The 22,017-nt window shown below is 42.5% G+C and overlaps 1 protein-coding gene across 1 annotated transcript in view; it reads left to right on the forward strand.

Annotated features, from left to right (window-relative positions):
• The first annotated feature begins 18,279 nt into the window (after positions 1-18,279).
• The window catches only part of PLCL2 (phospholipase C like 2), a 99,708-nt gene continuing 95,970 nt past the window's right edge, over positions 18,280-22,017 (forward strand). Inside the window, exons 1-2 of the mRNA XM_058032537.1 lie at positions 18,280-18,531; positions 19,207-19,739. Of these exons, the coding sequence (XP_057888520.1) occupies positions 19,425-19,739 (315 nt within the window). The 5' untranslated portion in view covers positions 18,280-18,531; positions 19,207-19,424. The remainder of the gene's footprint in view (positions 18,532-19,206; positions 19,740-22,017) is intronic.

Consider the following 22,017-nt stretch of genomic DNA (forward strand, 5'->3'; position numbering starts at 1 on the left):
TTCTGATTTTAAAGTTGAGAGGGAGAATAATAACCTGCTAAAGTAAGAGAAAGATCTGGCATATATGTTTGTAAAAATCATATTAGATTTCCCGACTAAAATGAAAATTCTGAGCAGGCTTCCTTCCCAAAGGGACTCTGTCCCTTGCAAGAGCCTTCTGCTAAGCTGTGATTTTGCTCCCTGACTGGAAATAATCCTTCCCTTGTTTTTATACTCAAGCCTGGATTCTTTCTGTGTCTGCTGTGCTGTTCCACTCTCTGCTTCTTTTCTTGTCACAAGAGGCCAGCAGTTGTGACATTTAGGGGAAAACAGCTCTTGTATAGAGTATATTGCTCCATTTCTCTACCTCCGGTCCTGCTGCTCGCTACAGTGTGGCAGTGCATGGTGCCAGGCTCCCTTACAGATGTAGCACATCCACTTCAAACCTCTTGCTGCAGCTGCAGGGAACAGAAACATCTCCTGAGACAGCAGGATAGGCTTTGCTACCCTTGGAGTGGTCTGGCTGTGCCTGGGACAGCCTTGCCATGGCTGTGCCTGAAATGCACAGCCGGAGTTCCCGGCGTGCTGGGAGTGTGCTCACCATGAAGAGGGAGGTTTTGAGAGGGTGGCAGGGGTCTACTTCTTCCTGAAAATGCTAAAAAGGGGATGGGGCGAACAGAGGAAGGACACTGTACTTAGCTAGAAGGAGGTTGGGTATTTTCCTTGCCTTCACCTCATCATTTCCTTCCTCGCAGCGCGATGCTCGGCAGCCCTCCTGCTGCCGCAGCCTTCCCGACACCTCTCTCCGTCTCCCCGCTGTTTTGCCTCCGGTGCTGCGGCTTCCCTGCTCGGCACCGGCATCAAGGGCTGGGGAGAAGCCTTTGGGAAAGCAGCGGGGCCTCCAGGGCGTTTGCTGGCAGCGATCCCCCCGCGGGCTGTGCCAGCCTCCAGCTGGCAGCTGGGCGCTCCCGGGAGCTTTGGTGAGAGTGCCAAAATACAGATGCTGCACAGCCACCGGGCTGGAAATTTCCCACAGGAGCTGACCACACTGCTGCTCTTTTACCCGACTAGGCAAGCCTGCCCAGGATGTCTAAATTAGTCCCTTTTGGAAACTTTGCATTTTCCCCAATATAGAGAAATCTAGATTATAGCCAGCAGCCAAAAAAAATTACCAATCTTTGTATGAGTACAGTGCTCAAACCAACTTCTGTATTAATCCACTAGGAAAAGACATTAATCTATAACAAGAGCTCTCAATGTTTTTAAGCTTTCTCTATGCCCCTAAAATGCTAAAACACCCTGTTTGTCCTTTTGCCTTGTGTTCAGGGCTGTGGATGGGGTGAATGATGTCTGAAGTTTTCTCCCAGAGCCTGAAAAAGCAGTGGAGAACCCAGTTAAGTGCAGAAGGAGCAGTGATGGGCAGTGGACAAGATAGGATGATGAAGCTGATAAGCTACAGGAACTAAAGCTGGGAGAGACCAGTATGAACTGGTCTGGTACGTATGGTTGGAGCTATCACCCTACGAGACAGTTTGAGTCCAAGATAAAGTGTGTCAGTGTGAATTGTGAGGCACTGTAATTAATGTCAGGCTGAAAGGGTCAGAATAATTTATAAGACTGAGAAGATACAGGGTTGAGAAGCATACTATTAATTAATGTTGAGATGGTAGGCATGCAGGATTGAGGATAAGGCATCCAGATTTAGCCACTTGGAACTGAGGGAAAAAAATGAGTCTTTTGTGTGACCAAACAGGTCTGTGTGAGTGTATGTAATTTATGTGAGTTATAGGCTATTTGTCACATTGCAAAACATTGCCTATTTTGAAATGCTAATGACATCTTGCATCACTGGGCCAAATTCTACTTCAGATACACTGGTGTGCTGACAAACTCACCAGGACTGCTCAGACAAGAGAGTGAAATGAAAGCAATTGACTTTTTAATTTTCAGAGTCTTATTGCATAGCAATCAGCAATTGAAAGCATGTTGAAAACATCTACATTGCAGTTATTAAATCAGACTTTTTTTCTAAGCGAGAGAAAACTCGCGAAAAATCAAATGTCTGCCTGAAATCACTTATATCCATTCTCACTGATGAAGAACTACAGACACCCATAAAATTACTGCAGGATGATATTGATAAAGGGGAACTATTTTATTGAGAACCACAGAGTGCAAAATCAAATCCAAAGGAGATTTAGGCTCTGTTTAGTAGAGGTAAATCAGAAGGATGTTTGAATCCCTTCTACATGAATGCAAATGGAAAGGGGCACTGTACAAGGCTGAAAAGAGATGCACGCACGCTTTCCCCAGCAGTGCCTGCTGTCTCTAGGACCCATCTTGCAAAGGCTGTTGCAGAAAGAGGAAATGCAGTGGTGCTGCATGGATTGGGCAATGGCCACTGGCTGCTGCTCCCAAAGCCATCAGCAGAGATCTGTCTAGGACCTGTCTTCTCGGGCAGCATATGGTTTGCTAAACGGTTTTGCAACTGGGGGATGGCACACATCCAGGTGGCTTTCAGTCCCTGCCAGAATTTTAAAGAGATGTTAACAATGTTTACACTTTTCAGTTTTGACAGTCTCTGAAAATTACCTATTTAAACCTTCTCTCCCTCCCTGACAACACAAAATCCAGCTCCTCTTTCAGATGCAAAGTGCCCCAGTGCTTTCTGAGTTCTCATTGCAGGACTCGGGAGAGAAATCCGGTGATTTCTCAGGAAAGAAATCCACCACTGCCCCTCTGCCCCACCACTGGAGCCTTGGTCAGTGCTGCAGCTCTCAGTGCCCTGTGCCCATGCCACCCACAACCAAGAGGTGGGAACATTTCAGCAAATTCAGTGCCTCAAAGCTGTTTGGGGGAGTAGCAGTGGGATTATAACAGCTGTTTTTTTTCTATTGTTCAGCCTTTCATTTGGAAAAAAAAAAGGGTGATTGTTTTTAGGAGATCTATTAATAAAACAGGTGCAAATGAGAATTTTTCTTGCTTGTCCAATGTGTTAGTCTGGATAGTCAGCTATCTCCAAAGATAAGGAATTCCCCCTCATTACTAGATCAGGCATTTTCCTCTCACCCTTTTCCAAATATACATAACTCTACTGTCAAAATTATGAAGACTGATTTGTACAATGTTACCACCAGAGTGATAAAAGCCATGGAAAGTAACTCTCTCACTAAGTTTGGAAAAGGAAGATAATGAGGCTTCTGGGAGATGCTGTTGGTGGAACACTGCAGCACACCAGGAGATGTTAAAATTAAATGTAAGGACCAGCCCTTTTTGCAAGGTTAAGGACAGACACCATAGCCAGAATGTTTCGTTTATAAATGGACATCTGGCAAACATTGATCTACAATAGTATTTAGTGTGTAATGGAAAGTACAGGTTGTTACATGAGCAATCAATAGTTTTTTAGATTATTGATCCCTACAGTGGCTATTGACTGGTTTTTAGGAGATAGCAGTCTAGTTTTTCATTTAGCTTAGCTTAAAATAATTGGATTGCAAGTTGTGTGCCTTTATATGTGGAAAGGGATTCAATATGCAAATATTCTCTCATCATTGACAACATATAAAAAATACTCACTTTTAAGTGTTCTTCTTCCCTGTTGTGTAGTAGGACTACTCAAACATAATTTTAATAAGATGAAAAATTAATTTGGCTTCAGAAGAGTGCAGAGGCCACCATCTCCCTTTTGCTGTGTGACTAGAACATTTTGATCAAAAAAATTCTATTAATAAAGTCAACTGTTAGAACGAACACATAAGGGATCTAACTGATTTCTCTAGACATGTCATGTTATCGCTCACTTCTCATCCCAACTGATACAATTGTTTGCTTTCTTCTGCAGAGAAAATATGCTGTTGCCTACTGCTTGGGGACTTTACAGAAGTCTCACCAAGTACTCTTGAGTGTACAGGATTTTATGAACTGTAAAAATAAGCTGATAATATTTTTTGCTCAGTTAAAACAAGCTCTGTGTGGGGAAGGACTGGCATACAAGAAATGTCAGTAAACTATGAGCCAGGTCATGCCTTGAGGTGTTAGTTCTTGTGATGGCTATTTATATTTCAGTGCAGACTGGAGTCTTTCTTTTGACCAAGGCATAATATTCCCACTACAGGCAATTGCCAGTTAATGCTCCAGCCACCCTGTAAATAAGTTAATCCTATGTTTGCATTTGGTTCCTCCTGCAGGAGCTAGAAACAGAACTGAGGCGTTTATAGTACAGACTCGATGCTCATCTCTGCTGACTTTCAGAGTAAATAAAGAGTCAAATGTATGCATAGAGCAATGCTATTTATGTTATCTAGACAAGCTGAGAATGCATCATTTTGCTGTACTGCATTTTCTCAGATCCAAGAAAGCAAACCACAAATCTTTCTGCTGTTATCTAGCAAGTAACTCTATACTGCTACTAAATCAACAACAGCAGGGAATGGAACTATTTTTCAGGTGTCATATATATCCCAGTGCTCTGTCTGTCCTGAAGGTCATGTGTCAAATAATTCTGGGAACAGATTTTTATCTAGTCTAAAAACATTAATCACTTACAATTCAACTTCTAAGCCAAGCAAACAAAACTCAGTCTAACAGAAGTGTAACAAATTGAAAGTTTTCCATATAAATTTAAATAAAAACTGTCCTAGAAAATAATGTAATTTGACCACTGCAGAATCAAAGAAATAGGCCGATGAGTATTCTGAGATTTCAGTCTTGACATTGTTGTAAAATATATTTGTGTAGTACACAAATATATTTTGTGTATCACACAAATATATTTTGGGGCTATTCTCTGGTTCTAGTGCATACCTTTGTATTTAAGAATTAGGGATTAATATTTCATGTTCTGGTAGGACTACATGGGATATTTGTTTATAATTAAAGATTTCCCCCTTGTTTTGGAGTGAAAAAACTGCAGAAGCCTTCAGTTTCTTATCTTAGTGTTACATAAAGTTGAATTTGACCTACAATGTGAAATCTGAAACTGAATCTAAACTACATAAAACAATCTAAAGTTAGGATTGTTTTTGGTCAGGATCTAGAGTCAGACCTTTCTTAAATGCATTTTGATTGCAGATGAAGGGCTGCAAACCACCCCTTCCTCTCAGTGATTATTTAGGTTAAGAGAAAGTGTGGGGTTTGATTTGATCTGGGCCCATGTTTAATAACTGCTATCAAAACCAAAGATTTTTTGGGAAAATTGCCAAACTTTCTTGAGTTTTATTGACATCAAACCATCAAACAAAACAGGAAAAAAGAGCTTTGTCATACAGGCAGCATTTTAGTGTTTAGGACACTGAAAGTACTTTAACTTGATGTCTCTTGCTGCTTCATTAGTCTTGCCTTGATTGTAAGATAAAGGTTTATGCAAGTGGCTGTAGGACCTAAAAGGCTGTTAATTGTTTGAAATGTCAACTGAAGCAGCTTTCTTTCAGAGTGTGGTCTATTTTAGCATTATAAATTCATTTTGGATGGGAGCTCCTCTATTAGAGAAGTGGTTTGGTTTTTTTCAGTCTGTGCCTATGAAGAAAAACCCCAGCATTTTAAGCATTTAAATGACTTCTGGGCAGTAGCTATTTATCTCACAAGACAGTATTTCAGGACATCTTCATTTTCTTTGAGAAACTCTGCAAAAATACAGTATAATGTCATTTATTGCTGGTTGTGCATGCAGAGCAATATTGTTCTGTTGCCTGGTAACCAGTGAGAGGGAGGCACTTTGGAAACACTGATAGAAAAAGAGAAAGAGAAAGCTCAACTGTACACACTTGAGTAGAAGACTTTTAACTGGTATTTGTTCCAGGTAGATTTGAAGAGGAGTTTGGGTCAAGGTTCTCATAGGGTTTCGTAAATTTTTTTGACATCAAAAAGCCCAGCAGGACACTTTCTTGCACTGGAATTTAATGGCCAGGCTTATTTTTTCAAGCCATGTTTACAGTTTGTGTACTTCAGAAAGAGAAGTGTTCCTTTTTCCTTCACATGCATTCTTGAATACTTTTTGAAGGTGTGTTCTGCTTAGAATAGCACATTGATAGTGTTCTAACAAAACAAACATGCAGAACTGTTTTGAACTGATATGTTATGAACTGTGAATCATCATGGGCATATTTTCAAAGCCAGAGTGCTCTGACAGTTTCTGAATTAGGGAGCTCCTAGGCATCATAATACAAACGAGTAACAGACAGTAGATTTGCTGAGTCCAACAAATAATCACAAAACACACCCAGAAAATATCTTCACTGGAGTTCAGTCTGGCCATTGCTTCCTGTTTAACAAGCAATAGAAAGTCAGCATAAAATCGAGGCAGAAGAGATGAGCTCACAGGAGCCAGTTTAACCTTTGGCCAAGCTCAGACAAAGTGCTGGTGAGGGTTTCAAGAGTGTGGGTTATTGTGCTGTTCCTTGATGCCTCCCTGGCTTCCTGCCTCTGACCAGTGCCAGGGCAGACGGTCTCTGCGTGGCCCTTCCTCGCCGCAGGGAGAGCAGGAAGTGCTGCAGGGCCCTTCACTGCTGCAAGATTTACAACAGAGGTTTGAGAAGTGAAAAGGGCTGGGTAGCCCAAGTGTGATTGGAGATAGCCTTCAAATTTCAAGGTGTTCATTTGAATAGAACTGGATGTAAATTTTATTTTTTTCTGGTGGCTAGTTAAACTCAGAAGCGTTGTAAACCTTGTTGGCTTTACCTGTGGAGTAGTGCTTTACTTGTGCTTTACTTCATGTGAACATCAGAATTCTGAGAAAGAGGAGGTGCACACTCTGGATGTTGATCACTTCACTGATTACCAGCTACTGGAAAAATTAAGGTCAGAGGTTAACTCCTCCATTATAACCTTCTGTGGCATTCTGCTGGAGGCAGAGAGCTCATGGACAGTATGATGAAAGCATGAAGAAGATACCCTTCATATTGTTGTGTTAGTTTTTCACATTTCCTCTTCTAGAACAATTTGAAGATCATAAAAATACAAGTAGACAAGCAGTAGAAAATTCTAATTAGGATCTCACCAATTAATATTTCCTGTTTACTTATATGGGTATTGCATACATATCAGAACCAAGAAGAAATTTAGCTCTAATAGAAAGGCTTGGAATTTTTTCTAAAATTAATCTAAGTTGTTTGACAGATATCTGGAGGAAACTATAAGATAAACCCTGTTGTTGTGACTCTGTGATCATACTCCTTTTAAAAAAATTATTTTCTCCTAGCAGAGTGGTTCACTGAGATCTCAAAGCCTTGCTCTCAGTATGTCCCAGTAGAAACCATTTACAGACCCCTCCCCATTTGGGAGAGGTCTGAAAGTGCCACACAGAGCTGACCTTTCCTGTGAAACATCATAAAAGGTGTATTCTCTTACTTCTCCATGCTTTGTACCTCCAAGAAAGAACCTGTATGTGATGACAAAATCTCATGTTTTGTGAATTGCTGTTAATGACACTACTTAAGAAATGTCATGAGGGCACACAGCCATTCAGTCTCTACAGAGGAAGAATAAAAACAAAGTCTGAGTTATGTCTTACGTCATTAAAAAATGGACCTGCTGCATTATAGGGCAAAAAGCAGCATTCAGCTTCCATGCTGCAATACTAGTTTATGACTAGAGAGGCAACATAGTGCCAAAGTATCTTGGTGTAATTTTTCCTTCAAAAGTTCTAGCAAGTTTGTGGTCTGCTCATTTGCCCTGCTTTACAAAGTACACTGCTGCAGGTGTTTGCCAGAGAGCAAATGAGGGGTGACAGAGACTTAGCCATGCTCTGTGGGCCAGGTTTGGGGTCACACTCAGACCCCAGTGTGACCTATCCTTGCAATCTCAACAAATGAAAACACTGCATGGAAACACATCAACTAGAAAACAAATCAAATTAGAAACACCTTATATTTACTGGAAGTAATTGTGTACCTTTTACATGGGGTTGGATTAAAATTTGAGACATTAATTATTCACTGAATATAAAATTGCATATTTCAAATAATCTGGAAGGCAATTATTATCACATAAAATATTTGTATAATAATAGTAATTGCATATGATCTTGCAAAGGGTTCAATCATTTAAAGTGTTGAATAGTGCGTGTCCATTGAACAAAATATTTCAGGACAGGTTTAGCTTTACACAAGTAAGCAGTCCAATTGACCTCACTAAGGCCACTCATCTACTTAAATGTCAATATGTATCTAAGTGCTTTCCTGGATTAGGGCCAGAACGTTTTGTCTTTTGTAAGACAAGGTCCTGAGAAGACCTGTTGCAAATGGCTGTAGTCTGCAAAGGCCTGGAAAGGAGAAGCAAAATAAAAAAGGGCAGTATCACATGATAACTTAGCTGTTCATTTATTTAAGGGATGTACTTTATCATTAATGATTGGCATTATTGCAGACAGCATTATTGCTATTTAAAGGCAGTAATAGTAAGAAATATGATCAGGTATTTGAAACATGGAATAGGCCTGAAAAGCCATGGGACTGTGACAGAGATAGTGACTACCTTATCAGTGACTCAGAGTTATGGGGTTCTCTGGAAATAATTTTGCATCATTATTTCCATCAATAGTAGTGAACTAACTTGTGCATTACTGATTCTGCAGTTCCAGCAGTGGAGCTTCAAAACCAGCTTGCCTGTGGAAGGAGTACTCTCCCTCTGGATTCTCATCTCCCTGGAGAGTCCGAAATTCATGAACTGCTGTCCATGAAGGTCCATTGTAGAGGATTGCTCTCAACCCCATTAAAAAATTAAAAAATCTAAATATCAGTGATTGTCTCTTCCTTGATGAAAGTGAATATAAGGTAAGCCCAAGCATGTCACTGTGAATGAAATAGAATTCCCTCAGGGTAGCTAATGTAGCTGTGGTTTTGCAGGTCATACTCTCAGTTGGTGTGGCCAACCTAACTTCATGCTCACATAAATAATTGAGAGTGTGGCAAATTTCTCAACTACTGCCTTTGTACAAGAAAAAATAAAATGTGCTGTATGTAATTCTTCTTATTTTCAAAGCAAAATACAGATATTCAGATTATCTTGGTAGTTTTAATTAAATCGCTGCTTACAAGATATAAAATATGTAATGTCAAGCTGCTGCCCAGCACTTTTTGCCTCTCTGGGGATAACTGTCTTGTTTGTGTAATAATAGCTTTTTGCCAGTGTGAGAACCAAGAAATGAGTATACCAGCTATGCCTGACTATATGTACTTCCACACACAACTAGCATGACTCTTTATACTCAGGAGAGCAGAGGGGAGCCTTTAGCTAATTATAGTCTGCATTTGAAAGGAAAGCAGCTCTGTATGTAGAGTGGAATGTTTTAATACTTGGTGGATTTGTAATGGTCAAACTGTTGTTTCAAAATGTACAACCAAGATGGATGCTTTGCTTTGCCTGTCAGGTATTTCAAGAAAATTTGTGCTAGGGAACTGAAAGGTCAGTCTTCAGCTACAAGGAAAAGGAAGAATTACTATGGAGTATATCTGTATATCTTACACTAGCGCTATCTAAATTTAAAAATATACTAGACAATTTCAGGAAAACTAGTTCACATATAGTGAAACAATTGTAATGCCTTAGGGTAAAGATTTTTCTTCCACTGAATAAATTTCAGACTCCCACTGGATTTATAAGTCATTCACATGTCAAAAATCTTAAGTTGATTTCAAAACTCAGAAATTCAAATGAAGTACCTATTTAAAGTACCTACTGTTTTTCTGGCCAATTTTTCTATTTTCCTTGGACAACTCATGTTTACATTTACAACCAGTATTTGTGAGGTGGTTTCCATACTTGGTACTGGGGAACAGTGCAGTACATTGTTCTTTAGCTTCATCTGCTCCTTTCACATAGCTTGTCTCACTGGAAACATCCATTTCATCTGCTTCACGTAACTTCACCTATATTTTTTTCCCAAGAGCCCAGCTTTGTATTTTATTGGGAAAAGCAAGAATACTCAGAACGTGAAAAGAAAGAAAATAGTTGTGAACGTGTGTGTGTGTGTGTGTGTGTGTCTGTCTGTCTGTCTGTGCGCACATAGTCATAATCCAGAAATCCTGCTGATAAACAACATGAAACAAAGCATTATTAATAATTCAAGAGGCTAGGCAGCAGGAAAAAAAAGTCAAAGAAATTGTTTTTTTTCTCCCAGACAAACAAAATTTAAGGAATTTAGGTGGTGCCTCTTCAGTCGGAAGAAATTACTGAAATCAGCAGAATTGAGAGTTCTGAGATAACTGGTGAGAAAAAGAGCTGGACATAGTTTTGAGGAGTTGGGTTAAACACACCTGCACTTCTAAATGCCCAGGGAACCTTTGTGAGGCTTTAAAAGATTGGAAGTAACTTATTACTTAAGTAATAGACAGTGTCTATTAATTCAATGTCTGAATTTCACTGCCTATCTTATGTAAAAATGCTGTACTTAACAAAGATTAATCAAGATAATTTTCCTTTCTTTGACACCATCACCCTTTGCACCCTTATTATAGTTCCTTTTGGTTGAGACTTCAAATAAGATTTAAGTGCATGATGTGCCTTAAAATAATTTAAACAAATGAAAAAATAAAGATGTAGAAATCAGTGGGTATACACTGGTGAATCCTTTTGGCATGCACAGTGCCCTCTTCACTGCTCTTTATCCTAAATTCTTTCTAGCTACACACATAGGATGCAGAAAACACTTTTCTAGTGAAAGATGACCAAGTGCTCAGGAAGATGGCCAGAAATTTTGGAAGTCCTGATTTCTAAATTTCCCAGAGAATGTCATTGTGGTCTTTTGGGAGGAGATGCAAGATCACACAGTTTGTGTTTTGTGTTCCAAACTGGATAGCTATGTCCCAGCTCTGAACTGGATCCATACATTTATATGGTGTCAACACCAGCAAGCAGCAAGCCATGTTGGCTGGGGCTTTTAGGCTTTTCTGTAACACAGTACAAATATAATTAATTAAAAAATATTAAAATCAGTAATTTGATCTCATTCTTCATCGGCAGTTGAATTAATGTCTTGTTTCTTGCTTAGGAAGAACTTAGGAACTTCAGGGGAAAAAAGAAAGAATTTTAAATAGAGCAAAAAAGCAACATCTCTTTCCACAGAAAGTGAGTTTATTAAGTACTGAAATGAGCAATGTCAAATAGTCAAGCACGCATTTAGGCCTCAGTTGCTTCTGCTGGACAAAACACATATGGAACTTATCAGTGTTGGCAATGTAATCTGCAAGAGAAAATCCCTTCTTCAACTTGTGTCTGTTGCTTCCTCGTTGCATCTGAATGTGAGGAGCTCTTGCATTCATAATCATTCCATGTGATCAGTCAAGTTTCCTTCCCCTCTACAGTCATAACCCTTGGCAGCCAAGTTGTTTGAATTTTAATATTACATTTAAAGACTTTCTTTGCAATAATATATTTTTGTCCATCTTATCAATCTTATTTAATTTCCTTCTGTCTTCTTCTGTCTTTAAATTTGTTTTTCAATTCTAATGGCTAACAGATCTTATTCTCTTTCTGCTACCATGGTTCCTTGGCTTTATCTCCCTCTCTAATTTTGACTTTCTCTTTCACTCAGTGTTCACTCTTTTCTTTTTTCCTGTGTCTATATTAGTGCTATGGAATATGATAATAGTAATCCTGAAACTTACTATAAGTAAAGGTTAATGTTTTTACCATTATGTCCTATTGTCCTTCTCTGCTGTCCCTTTTCATAAATTATCTTCATTCATGCTCTTCTCCTACTATTTTCCTAACTTTTCTGGAGTTTCTCCTGTCCTTGAGCAGTGACTTAGGAATGCTCAGAGGATTGAAGTTCATTGCAACTTCTTATCTTAGATGGAGGAGGAAAAAGCAATTTGTGCAATGAATTCAGGAAAAATGTATAGATCCCTACAGAAAGGGGAACTCGGATGAGGAAAGGAAGGATAGAAAGGCTTTTTCTGTACAAAAAGGAGTTAGAGGAGTGCCAGCTGCAGCAACTTTGTTTTCACAGCCTCCTGATACATGAAGTCAAAATGTGAGAGAACCAGAAAATCTTCAAATACTGCTTAGTTTTACTGTTATCCCAACAGAGATTCTCACTCCTGGTGACTCTTCTTCCAGGAGTAGGTTGCCATAGCAAAGAAGAGAACAGAAGCTGGGAATTTCCTTATGGTTTTTGGCAGAAGAAAAGTGGTACTTTCCCTTAACTTCAGCTGCTGTTTACTCAGAAAGTGAGTATATTTAACTGTATTAAGGCTGTATATTAACAGAGAGGTCTTGCACATAAATATATTTTTCTGAAAATTCAGAGAGTATAGGAAAAGTTACATTAGTGATCAGGACCCTGAATTTCATGTCTGGTTTATGCAAAATATAGATGTTTCAAAGAAATTAGGAAGTCTATTACCTGTCTACTGACTCTTGTCAGTTTGTGAGAGTTGTACAATAGATATTTTGTTAAGGTCTTCTGACCTGAAGTTTCAACCATAAACCTATTTCTAGTAAAAAAGGTTTGAATATGCATGTTAAACCATCTATAAATACTGGAATTTTTTTAGCATTTTTAGAACTAAAAATAAAGAAAACAAATATGACTGTTGACTTATGCTTCCGTATTCAGAAGTTGGAATACTGGATAAAAAATTAAATGGTGGAATTGACTTCTGTTAAGAACTGTGCTGGTTAGTGCAACATACCCAAATCTACCATCTGTAAGGGACAGGAACTGATGTTAATTGCTAATGTGAGAAACAGAAAAATTAATGGGATTAAGGAACTCCATTACAAGCTTTAGGACAGGATGCAATCTCACTGGCTGTTGTCTCGCAGTCTACCAGTATCCATGTCAAACAGCATGAAAACTATGTTCCCCATGTGTTACCAGACCTTTTTAAAACCTGCTTCAAATAATTTGTGTTGTGTGATTTTTCTCACATGACTGAAAAGAAATGCATTTATGTCTTAGAGTATAACAAGTTTAATCAACTCCTCTTTCAACTATACTAAGAATAATATGTGATTTCTTGTAATTCAGAAAACTTGCTAGGCTAAAGGAAATTATGTGAATTTTGACTGCCATTCAATAAAAGCACTTAATTCCCCTTTTATACATGTATATTCCTCTTTCTGTGGTATTGTGTTGCAATATTTCTAACAAGAGAAGCTGACACCAGCACACAGTTAATTGTTTATCAGCAGAAGTGTGTATGTGTTAACTCTCCCATTAAACCCTCAAAGGTGAAGACATAACACACTGCAACTCCTACTTAGCACATGTAGATCCAGTGTTTACCCTCATGGACATGATAAAATGAAGACAATTATAGAAGGAACTCAGGCTGTCAAAGAAATCCTACCGATTTTATTTACCTACTCACCCATGATGGAAAAGATGCAGTTTTTCTCAAAGGAGTGAAAGCGTTTAATATTCTGCTAGGATGAGAATTCACAAAGCATACAGTGCTGAAATTACAAATTAAAAGTTTTATGTCTTTCTCTTTGTGCAAATTTAATGAAAGCTTTTTATCACTATTAACATTTTTGTGGGCTATTTTATTGGCATGGTCCTGTAAAAATAGAGTCAGATGCTTCAAATGATAAAAACAGATGACTTATGAAATGTCTTACATCTCACAAGTCAAATGTCTTACATCTCACTTCTGTATATACCCAGTACTTACAAACATGAGGAGGGAAAAAATGAAATCCAATCCTCTGCAGAATCCTGGCTTTTGTCTGGTTTTTGTAACTGTAACTTCTCCTTGGAGACCAGAGTACAATGCCAGGAGTTGGGAAACTGTGTGTATGTTCTTTTGAATGATGCACCAGAAACACGTCAAGAACAGGTTTGTTGTCCTGGTCTCTCTGATAAAATGCATGTGCCTTTGCTGAAATAGGCACTATACAAGTCTTTTCCAGGGTGCCTGCCTTTCCTAGTAGAAGAAAATGCAAATTTTGCTCCACTGAAACTTAATCCAAAAATACCTCAAATAGTATTGCTGCAAAATAAGTTTTCCAAATGGTGATATTAAAGACAAACAAAGATTTGATTTTCAGCCTTTTCAGGAATGGCAAACTAACAACATGATATTAGAATAAGATAAGCTGTAATTTCCTGTTACGATAACTCCAGGATTCCCAGAAGAATTACTCAGATTTAGTGCCTAGGTCAAGACTTTTTAAAAATACTTAATTTCTCGTTTGCAAACTGAGGCCTTAAGGGAGGCCTCTGATATCCAGAAAGTCCTTCCTGTCTGCTCTTTAACTTTCCCTCTAAGACATCTCTTTTAATGGTCAGGAAGGGAATACTCTCTTTCAGTTTTTAAAAACCTTGACCTTTTTTAAAACATATATACAAAGAGTCTCATTTTCATGGCAATGTGATTTAAAGCTATGCTGCAACCAACTAACCACTGCAGCATGATAGTCTTAAAAACAGACAGTTTAGAGAAGAACTGTTGAATTATGTTGATTTCGAAAAGTACTCCTCCTGGATTCAAGAGTCTGTAGGGGAATAGTAGATTTACTGTTAAGCTCTTGTTAATTCTGAACCATCACATTGAGTAGGCTGGTAGCCAAACTAAAAGGCATTATAGGTAGGATAGAGAGCAAACATTCCTTAAGCTGTATTTAATAGGCTAAAGTGGTTGAGCTGCTTGATTAAAAAAAAATCCACATACTTAGAGTTATAGAATCACAGCCTAAGTTGGAAAGGGCCAACAAAGATCATCAAAGCCCAACTCCCAGCTGACTCCTATAGTCACTGTTAGTATAATGAACTTTCTAAAATTGCAAAAAAAAATTTTTTCATGTACACAATGTTAATAAATGCTCTGCAGTAGACAAATCTGTCAATTTATGTTTTTCTACCTCTTTTTGCCACCTTTAGTGCACATTGTACTGTTGGCACATTTTATGTACATATTACACACCTGCACTTTACAGATGTTTTATACAATAATGCATTATTTATGGATAAACTTTGCTTTGGATTAATTATGAATCAGATTCTGACTGTAATGGGACTGCTTAAACATGTATACTTAATTATACAGGTACAACAAACAAGTATGTGCTAGACTGTGACCTGAACAATCAAGTCAAGCAATTTAAATTATCACCGGAATTGCAGAGATACTTACAATAATGAAAAAACATATTTTAAGCGAGGTGTCAGAAAAGCAACATTTAAACAAGATAATTGCTAATTAAAAATTTTCATGTTTGGAATAAAAAGTATTTAGTGTATTAGCAATAATCTGGTATTTGGTTTCTTTAAACACTAGTGATTTAGTCACTGGTTAGGGGTTTAAACATATCCTGTTTCTTGGCATGTTTCTGATGCCACACTATTTGAGTTAGAAAAGTTCAATGGGTAATGTTAGCTTAGCTGTAGAACTCTGATATTTAATAGGATTTTAGGAAAATACTAATATGTGCACATGGCAGCAACTTCTCAGAGTTAAATATTGTCATAAAGGGTCTTTTGATTCCATTATAATCCTTATTTCATTTGACAATTAAACAAATAGAGCCTGCTGAGGCCACTGTTGAATAAAGTTTCTTCACCCCTTGATCTTCAAAAAGTTCTGGCAAAGAAAGTTTATAGTTCACATTGGTATCACATGAACTACTTTGGAAACCTGAGCTCACAGGGATAAACAAGGTCTCTATGAGTAGCTCAGTCTTGGTGACCATTTCTGGGATTTGGTTTATCAGAAATGCCTCCTTTTGTATATGGAAGTATTTTTCAACTTTAAGCATTCAAAATGAATCTGAATAAACACTGGACTAATTTAAAGAAGTCCTGTAAAACAGAATGGCACAATAAGAAAAATCAGCTAATGGTCGTCAGAAGAAATCTCAGATTTGGAGGATTTTCTACCTCCATCTTGCTAGAACAACCTCTCTAGTTTAGTGTCTGATACAATGTTTTTATCAGTAATTCAATTTCAATATTTAGAATAAGCATAATACAGATACTATTGTATTGATTTGTGTGCATGCATCCTTAAGACTAGATTCAGAAGTTTTACTCTTTTCTTTGAATCATCACCTTCACAGTCAAAAGTCTGGCAATGTCTGCAGGTCTTGATATCATTCATTACAGAACTGCCAAGGCTAAAGTTAAATGATTTCTTTTTCAGTGTTGTTATCTTGTTTCTATACAGGTTGGACAGATAAGCGGAGTTAAAAAGGGTTTTTTTAATCCTTTTTTCTCTGAGATAGGACTGATCAAATTCTGCTAAAGGCCTTAAAACTGGTATTCTGCTATGTGCATCTTAAGCAGCAAGACGACAGAAAGCACACATCTTCCTCACCAGTTTACTGGCAAGGCTCTGTGACAAATGGTTCTAATAACATTTTGTACCTGTTTTGTATAAATTTCATCCTTCAGAAGAAACAGTGACGCTCCTAATGACAAAGTGTCTCCTGTAGGGGGATGTTTGTGATGTCCACATCTGTAGATACAATACTGGATAATATTTAATATTCAAGGCTGACTTTTCCTAGTTAAATGGTGAGGCAAGATGTTCAGGCAGGAGATGTTCGCATGAGGGCAAATGGTAAAATGACTGTATTACCGCTAATGAAAACCACAAACTTTGGCTATTTCAGATCTTAAGTTTAATATTAATGTCCCTAGTGTTTACAGTCTAAATCCTGCAAATGTGCACGTTTTCATTTAACCTTAAGCTTTGTTAATAGTTTGATTAAATTGGGACCATATATGAGTCACGTAGCAGTGTCAGGTTCTGAACTTCCTTGACCCACTAGAAATCCTGAGTAAGTAATATTCTCCAAAGAGCTTCATACTTTCCTCCAATCTGCATCACACCTTATGGTTCCTTTTCTGCTGCAGTGACAAGCAGCATTGTCCAGATTGCAGACAGAATATTGAAGAAAACGCTCTCACCACCACCAGCCTGTAAGTTGGTGGCTGCTTAATGACCGTGGGGACACAGACGTCAATCTCTTCAGGAAGAGGAGATTGAAATGAGGGCTCTCATGCTCCAAGTGATCTAAACAGTAAAAAAAGACAGAAGATACCATCCCTGTGGCTCTATGTTTTGGAGGAGTGAGATGTCCCTTGGTGTTCTGAAGAAAAAGGTGGAGGTGCCTTCCTTTTGGAGACTGCTCAGAGCATTGGGCCACCACAAAGGTACAATGGCACTGCAGAGCCACTGCACATGTGGCAAAGTCTGGGAGCTGGGGAACAGGACTGAAAATGTACCCTTCAATCCAGTGTTTTCAGCACCAGTATCCTGAAGGGGGATATTTGTGCTGCCTTATTCAAGCTATTTAGGATAGGTATCTGATCTCTGTGCCAGCAGTTCCAGGCACAGCCAGTGATCTCCCGAGGGCAACTGAGGGAACCTAAATTAAAAGTGTAGTGCTTTCATTCGACTATAATCTGAGTCAAACTCCTGCATTAAGCACTTCAGCCAAATGCTGAAGGTCAGATGGTGTGGGCCGTCTTAGGTGTCTGTTTGCTCTGTGTGACTCTTTGCACTCTTATTTCTGCGATTTCCAATTTTGCTCATGTTCTCAATGTATTGTCTCCCAAACTGACTCAATTTCTGAATTTCAAGCAAAGGGCCAAGTGCCTCAACTATGGCATTTCATTTCCCTTTATTCAACTTAATCGTGAAATATCAAGCTCTTGCAACATGCAGCTGTGTTAAGAGGTAAAAATAAATATGCGGCTCTCTGAATTACTGCTCTTCCACCAAGTGCCTCCTGTTTGTCTCATAGCAAACCTAAACCAGCGTGTATGGGGTATGCGAGGGCACGCCGGCCGAGCATGCTGTATTGTGGACACGCTTGAAGGCAACCATCAAGTTGCAGTTTCCGTTAAGCTTTTAATATTCCAGCACTCCATCACATTCGTTCCTTTAATAATTAACGGCTCTAATTGGACTAATTGGGCTGTCAGCGCCCAGTAGGGCCGTTCCAGCCATTCCACCGCGGCCCCCCGCCCTTCCTGCGCGCCCGGGCGGCCGCAGCCCCTCGGGTGGGCAGGGCGGCTGAAGGGCCCGGGGCGCCGACGGGAGGGGCGGGAGGAGCCGCCGTCCGGGCGGAGGGGAGCAGATGATGCGGCCGGGAGCGAGGGGCCGGGCACGGGCTCTTTTGTGTGGGCCCGGAGCCCGGCCGAGAGGCGCGGGGCGGGAGGCGCGGAGGAACGCTCCGGTGAGCGCGGGGCGCGGGAAGGGGCGGGCGGGCCTGCCCTCGGGCGGAGCGCCCCCGAGCTGCCGGAGGGGGTGCTGGCGGCGGGGCCGCCAATCCGCGCGGGGCCGGCCCTGTGACTGGCGGCGGCGGCGCCAGGGGGGCGAGCCCGATCGCTCGCTCAGCCTTCCCCCGAGAGTTTCCTCGCGGGGGCGGCCGGGGCTGCCTCTCTCTTCGGCGCTGCCGGCGTTTCCCCCCACGGGGCTGCTGCCGAGCATTGGGCCGGGGAAGGCGGCGGCAGCAGCAGCGGAGAGCGAGGGAAGCAGCCACATGAATCAGTTTCTCTCTGTATCCGGCTCCGGGCAGAGGCGGCGACCATAGCGGGGAGGAGGGGAGAGGGGAAAAGCGGCTCCTGCAGCAGCGGCAGCCGGGGCTCCGCTCGCCGCCGAGGTGGGTAGCGGGGCCGCAGCGTGAGGGCGGGGGGCGGCTGCGGGCGAGGCTGCCGCGGGGCTGGGGGTGCCGCCGCTGCCCCGGCCGGGCTGTCTCCGCTCTGGAGCGGCTGGATGTCGGCAGGCAGCGGGAAGGGAGAAAAGTTGCCGAGGGCGCCCGGGGCTGCCCCGCGGGGCGGCGGCGGCGAGCCTGCTCGTGTTCCGCCGCTTCTGGCCGCCGGTCGTGGCCGGAGAGGGGCTGCGGCGGATGGTCCCCGCCGTGCTTGGGACGGGCTTTCCCCCGGGCCGGGGCCGGAGGCTTTGGGGCGTGTTGTTCTGCAAGTTCTCTTTTCGCTCCCGCTTCGTTGCTTCAGCGATTGTGGGTGTCGCTGTATCAGGGTGAGAAAATACCGCCATCAACGCCTCTCGTTTTTCCCGGCTGAGCAGCCCCAAAAGCTCCGTTCCTTCGGTCCCCTCCAGCCTCCCGCGCCCCGGGGCGGGCCGGTCCCCGTCCCCGCGGCGGGGCTGCGCTCATTGCCCCGCTCGGCGCCCCCGGCGGGTCGCGGGTGTGCGGGCGGGCACCCTGGGCAGCCCCTCTCCTCCCACGCGTGTCCGTGTGTGCGCGCAGGGCGGTGCGACGCTCCCCCGCCTCGTGCGAGGAGCGGTTGTCACGTTTCGTCTCCTTTTCCCTCCCCAGGTGCTGCGGGACTGGTGCTCGCCGAGCCGCCACCGACACGTTTCGTCCGTCCCCCCTCCCCTCTTGGAGCTGCGCGGCCTCGGCTGCCAAATGCGCGGGGGGGAGAGACTTAGGCTCAAAATCCCCCGATCGTAAATAGAGAGAAAGCGGAAGGAGCGGCACCGCGGGAGGAGGGGAGGGGGGCAGCGGCGGTGCTTCTGCCGTAGCCAGGGAGGCTGATGGCGGAGTTGGGCAGCGGTGGCGGCACCGGCGGCGGGGGGCTGCCCTCCTCCCCGGGGCCGGTCCAAGGCAAGGTGGCGTTCAAGGCAGGAGATGGGGAAGGAGGAGGAGGAGGCGGCGGCGGCGGGAGATCCCGCTTTGACAGTGCGGGCAGCCGGGTGTCCAACGGGGACTGTGCCCAGCCGGGAGCCGGTGAGGAGCCGGGATCAGCTCCTCCTGCAAGCCCGGAGAGCAGCAGCAAAGAAAGAGGATTTTCCGCCAGTCAACAACGAGAAGGCAAACCCGGCATCCCCCGGAGGAGCAGCATAATTAAGGTAAGAGCTCCTGCTCCTCCCCATCGGGGTCTTTTTCTCTGTGACAGAGGCAGGGAGATGCGGGCGATACACTGGGCTCACAGAGCCTTGGCTCTGGATGAAAAGACAGGCAGCTTTTTTCTTTCTCTTTTTTTCCTCCCCCCTGTGGCGAGGGGACTTGATTTTTCCTTTGTCAGAAGTGGACAACAGTGAGAGGATGGCTTTGTATACATCCACGCTTGGGGGTAGCAGGGTGTCGTGTTTTGAGGTTTATTAAAGTAGAAGGGTCTAGCTCCTGTTAGGGAAGGTGAGAGAAACTAGCTGGCTTGTGACAAGACAACATGGGCACCAGCCTGGCAGGGGAAGACGTGAATTGCACAGTATGCTTGTTATTTGGGATGCACCTGTGCAGAGCAATTTAGTGGCTCCATTGGCTTGTGTGTGTGACAGGCACACAGCAGGTGATGAGAGATTCAGGCTCTCATTGGGCTGGGGGTGGGAGAAGGTACATAATAGGGAACATTCTTCTTGTTAAAAATGACAGCTCGTTTAGCAGTAGGCTGAGTTGTACTTCACCTATGGAAACATCTTTATATGTAGCTCTGCATATTCTGAACGCTTATGTTTCAGCTTGAAAAACAGGGAGAGCATCAGTGGTAGAATGTAGCTTGGGCAAAAAGGAATGGGATTTTTAAAAAAATACTGTTATTTCTACCAAGACGCTTGTTTTGGTTTCTTAAATCCATGGTTCCTGAGATATATGTTGGGTTAGCTTTCCCAACTCCAATGAAAATGCTGAGAGAACACAGAGAAATTGCTCCAATGGTATAACAGCTGTGAAATGAGGCACAACTTCAAGTACTTAAGATCTGAGTTTAATCAAGATCAGCTAGATCTAAATTAAGCTAGATGTGTTGTCTTCTTAGATATTTATATGCTTCCAAAATCAGCTGTGGTAGGCTGACCTTGGCTGGATTCCAGACACCCACCAAAGCCACTCTATCACTCCCCTCCTCAGCTGGACAGGGAAGAGGAGGTAGAATGAAAGGCTCATGGGTTGAGGTAAGGACAGGGAGAGATCTCTCAGAAATTACTGTCAAGGACAAAACATGACAGTAATTTGTTAATTACAGTTAATATGGGGAAACTAATTTATTACTAATCAAATCAGTATAGGATAATAAGAAATAAAACCATATTAAGGTGCTTAAAAGAACCTTCCCTTCATTCTGCCCCTCTCCTGTGGTGCAGGGGGATGTGGAAGGAGGGTTGTGGTCAGCTCATCACATATTTCTGCAGTTCCTTCCTCCTCAGGGGAGGACTCCTCACACTTTTACCCTGCTCCAGCATTGTGTCTCCTCCCTTGGGAGGGACCGTGAACTTCTATAGGCTGAGTCTTACCCACAGAGTGTAGTTGTTCGTGAACTGCTCCAGTGTGGGTCCCACATGGGGTCACAAATCCTTCCAGGAGCCCTCTCCAGGTTGGGTTTCCCACAGGGCTGCAGCCCCCTTCAGGCATCCAGCTCCGGTGCCATGGAGTCCTCCATGGCCTGCTAGGGGACAGCCTGTCTCACCCTGCTCTTCTCTGGGGCTGCAGGGAAATCTCAGCTCTGGCACCTGGAGCACCTCCTCCCACCCCTTCACTGACCTTGGTGTCTGCAGTGTTGTTTCACTTGTCTGTTGTCCCCCCCTTTCTCTGGCTGCAGTCACTTCTGAGCAGTGTTTTTTCCCTCCCCTGTTAACCCTGTAATCCCAGAGGCACTGCCACAGCCACTGGTGGGGCTGGCTTGGCCATCTGGAGCTGGCTGGTGTTGGTTGTGTTGGTCATAGGTGAAGCCACTGGCAGCCTCTCACAGAAGCCACCCTTGTAGCCCCCCTGCTACCAAAATCTTGTCATGCAAACCCAAGAGGCATGCCAGCCCTTATCACTAAAATCCACATCCATCATGGGATCTTCACAAATGTCAGTCGCATCAACAGAAAAGAATTCCCCACGCCAAAGTCAAAACCAACACCATCACGACACCAAACAAAACACAATTCGCCACAGTTAGAGCATGAATTTCACACAATCAGTCCGTGTTTTAGCCATTATCTCTGTTGTTCTGTTGCTTGGATAGAAAAATGTGCAGAATATCAAGAATACCAATGCACAATAGTGTATTGAAAGTTGTGTTACTGTCTCCTGGGCCTTGCTGTACAAACCAAGGGGAGAGCAAGGGCAGTGAGCAGTGGAACACATTTGACAGGCTGTACCCACCCTTCCTGTTTGAGCAGTGATGCTGGGCGTGTGTGTGTG

The sequence above is a fragment of the Melospiza georgiana genome, chromosome 1 (genome assembly GCF_028018845.1).
Source record: "Melospiza georgiana isolate bMelGeo1 chromosome 1, bMelGeo1.pri, whole genome shotgun sequence".
NCBI lineage: Eukaryota > Metazoa > Chordata > Aves > Passeriformes > Passerellidae > Melospiza > Melospiza georgiana.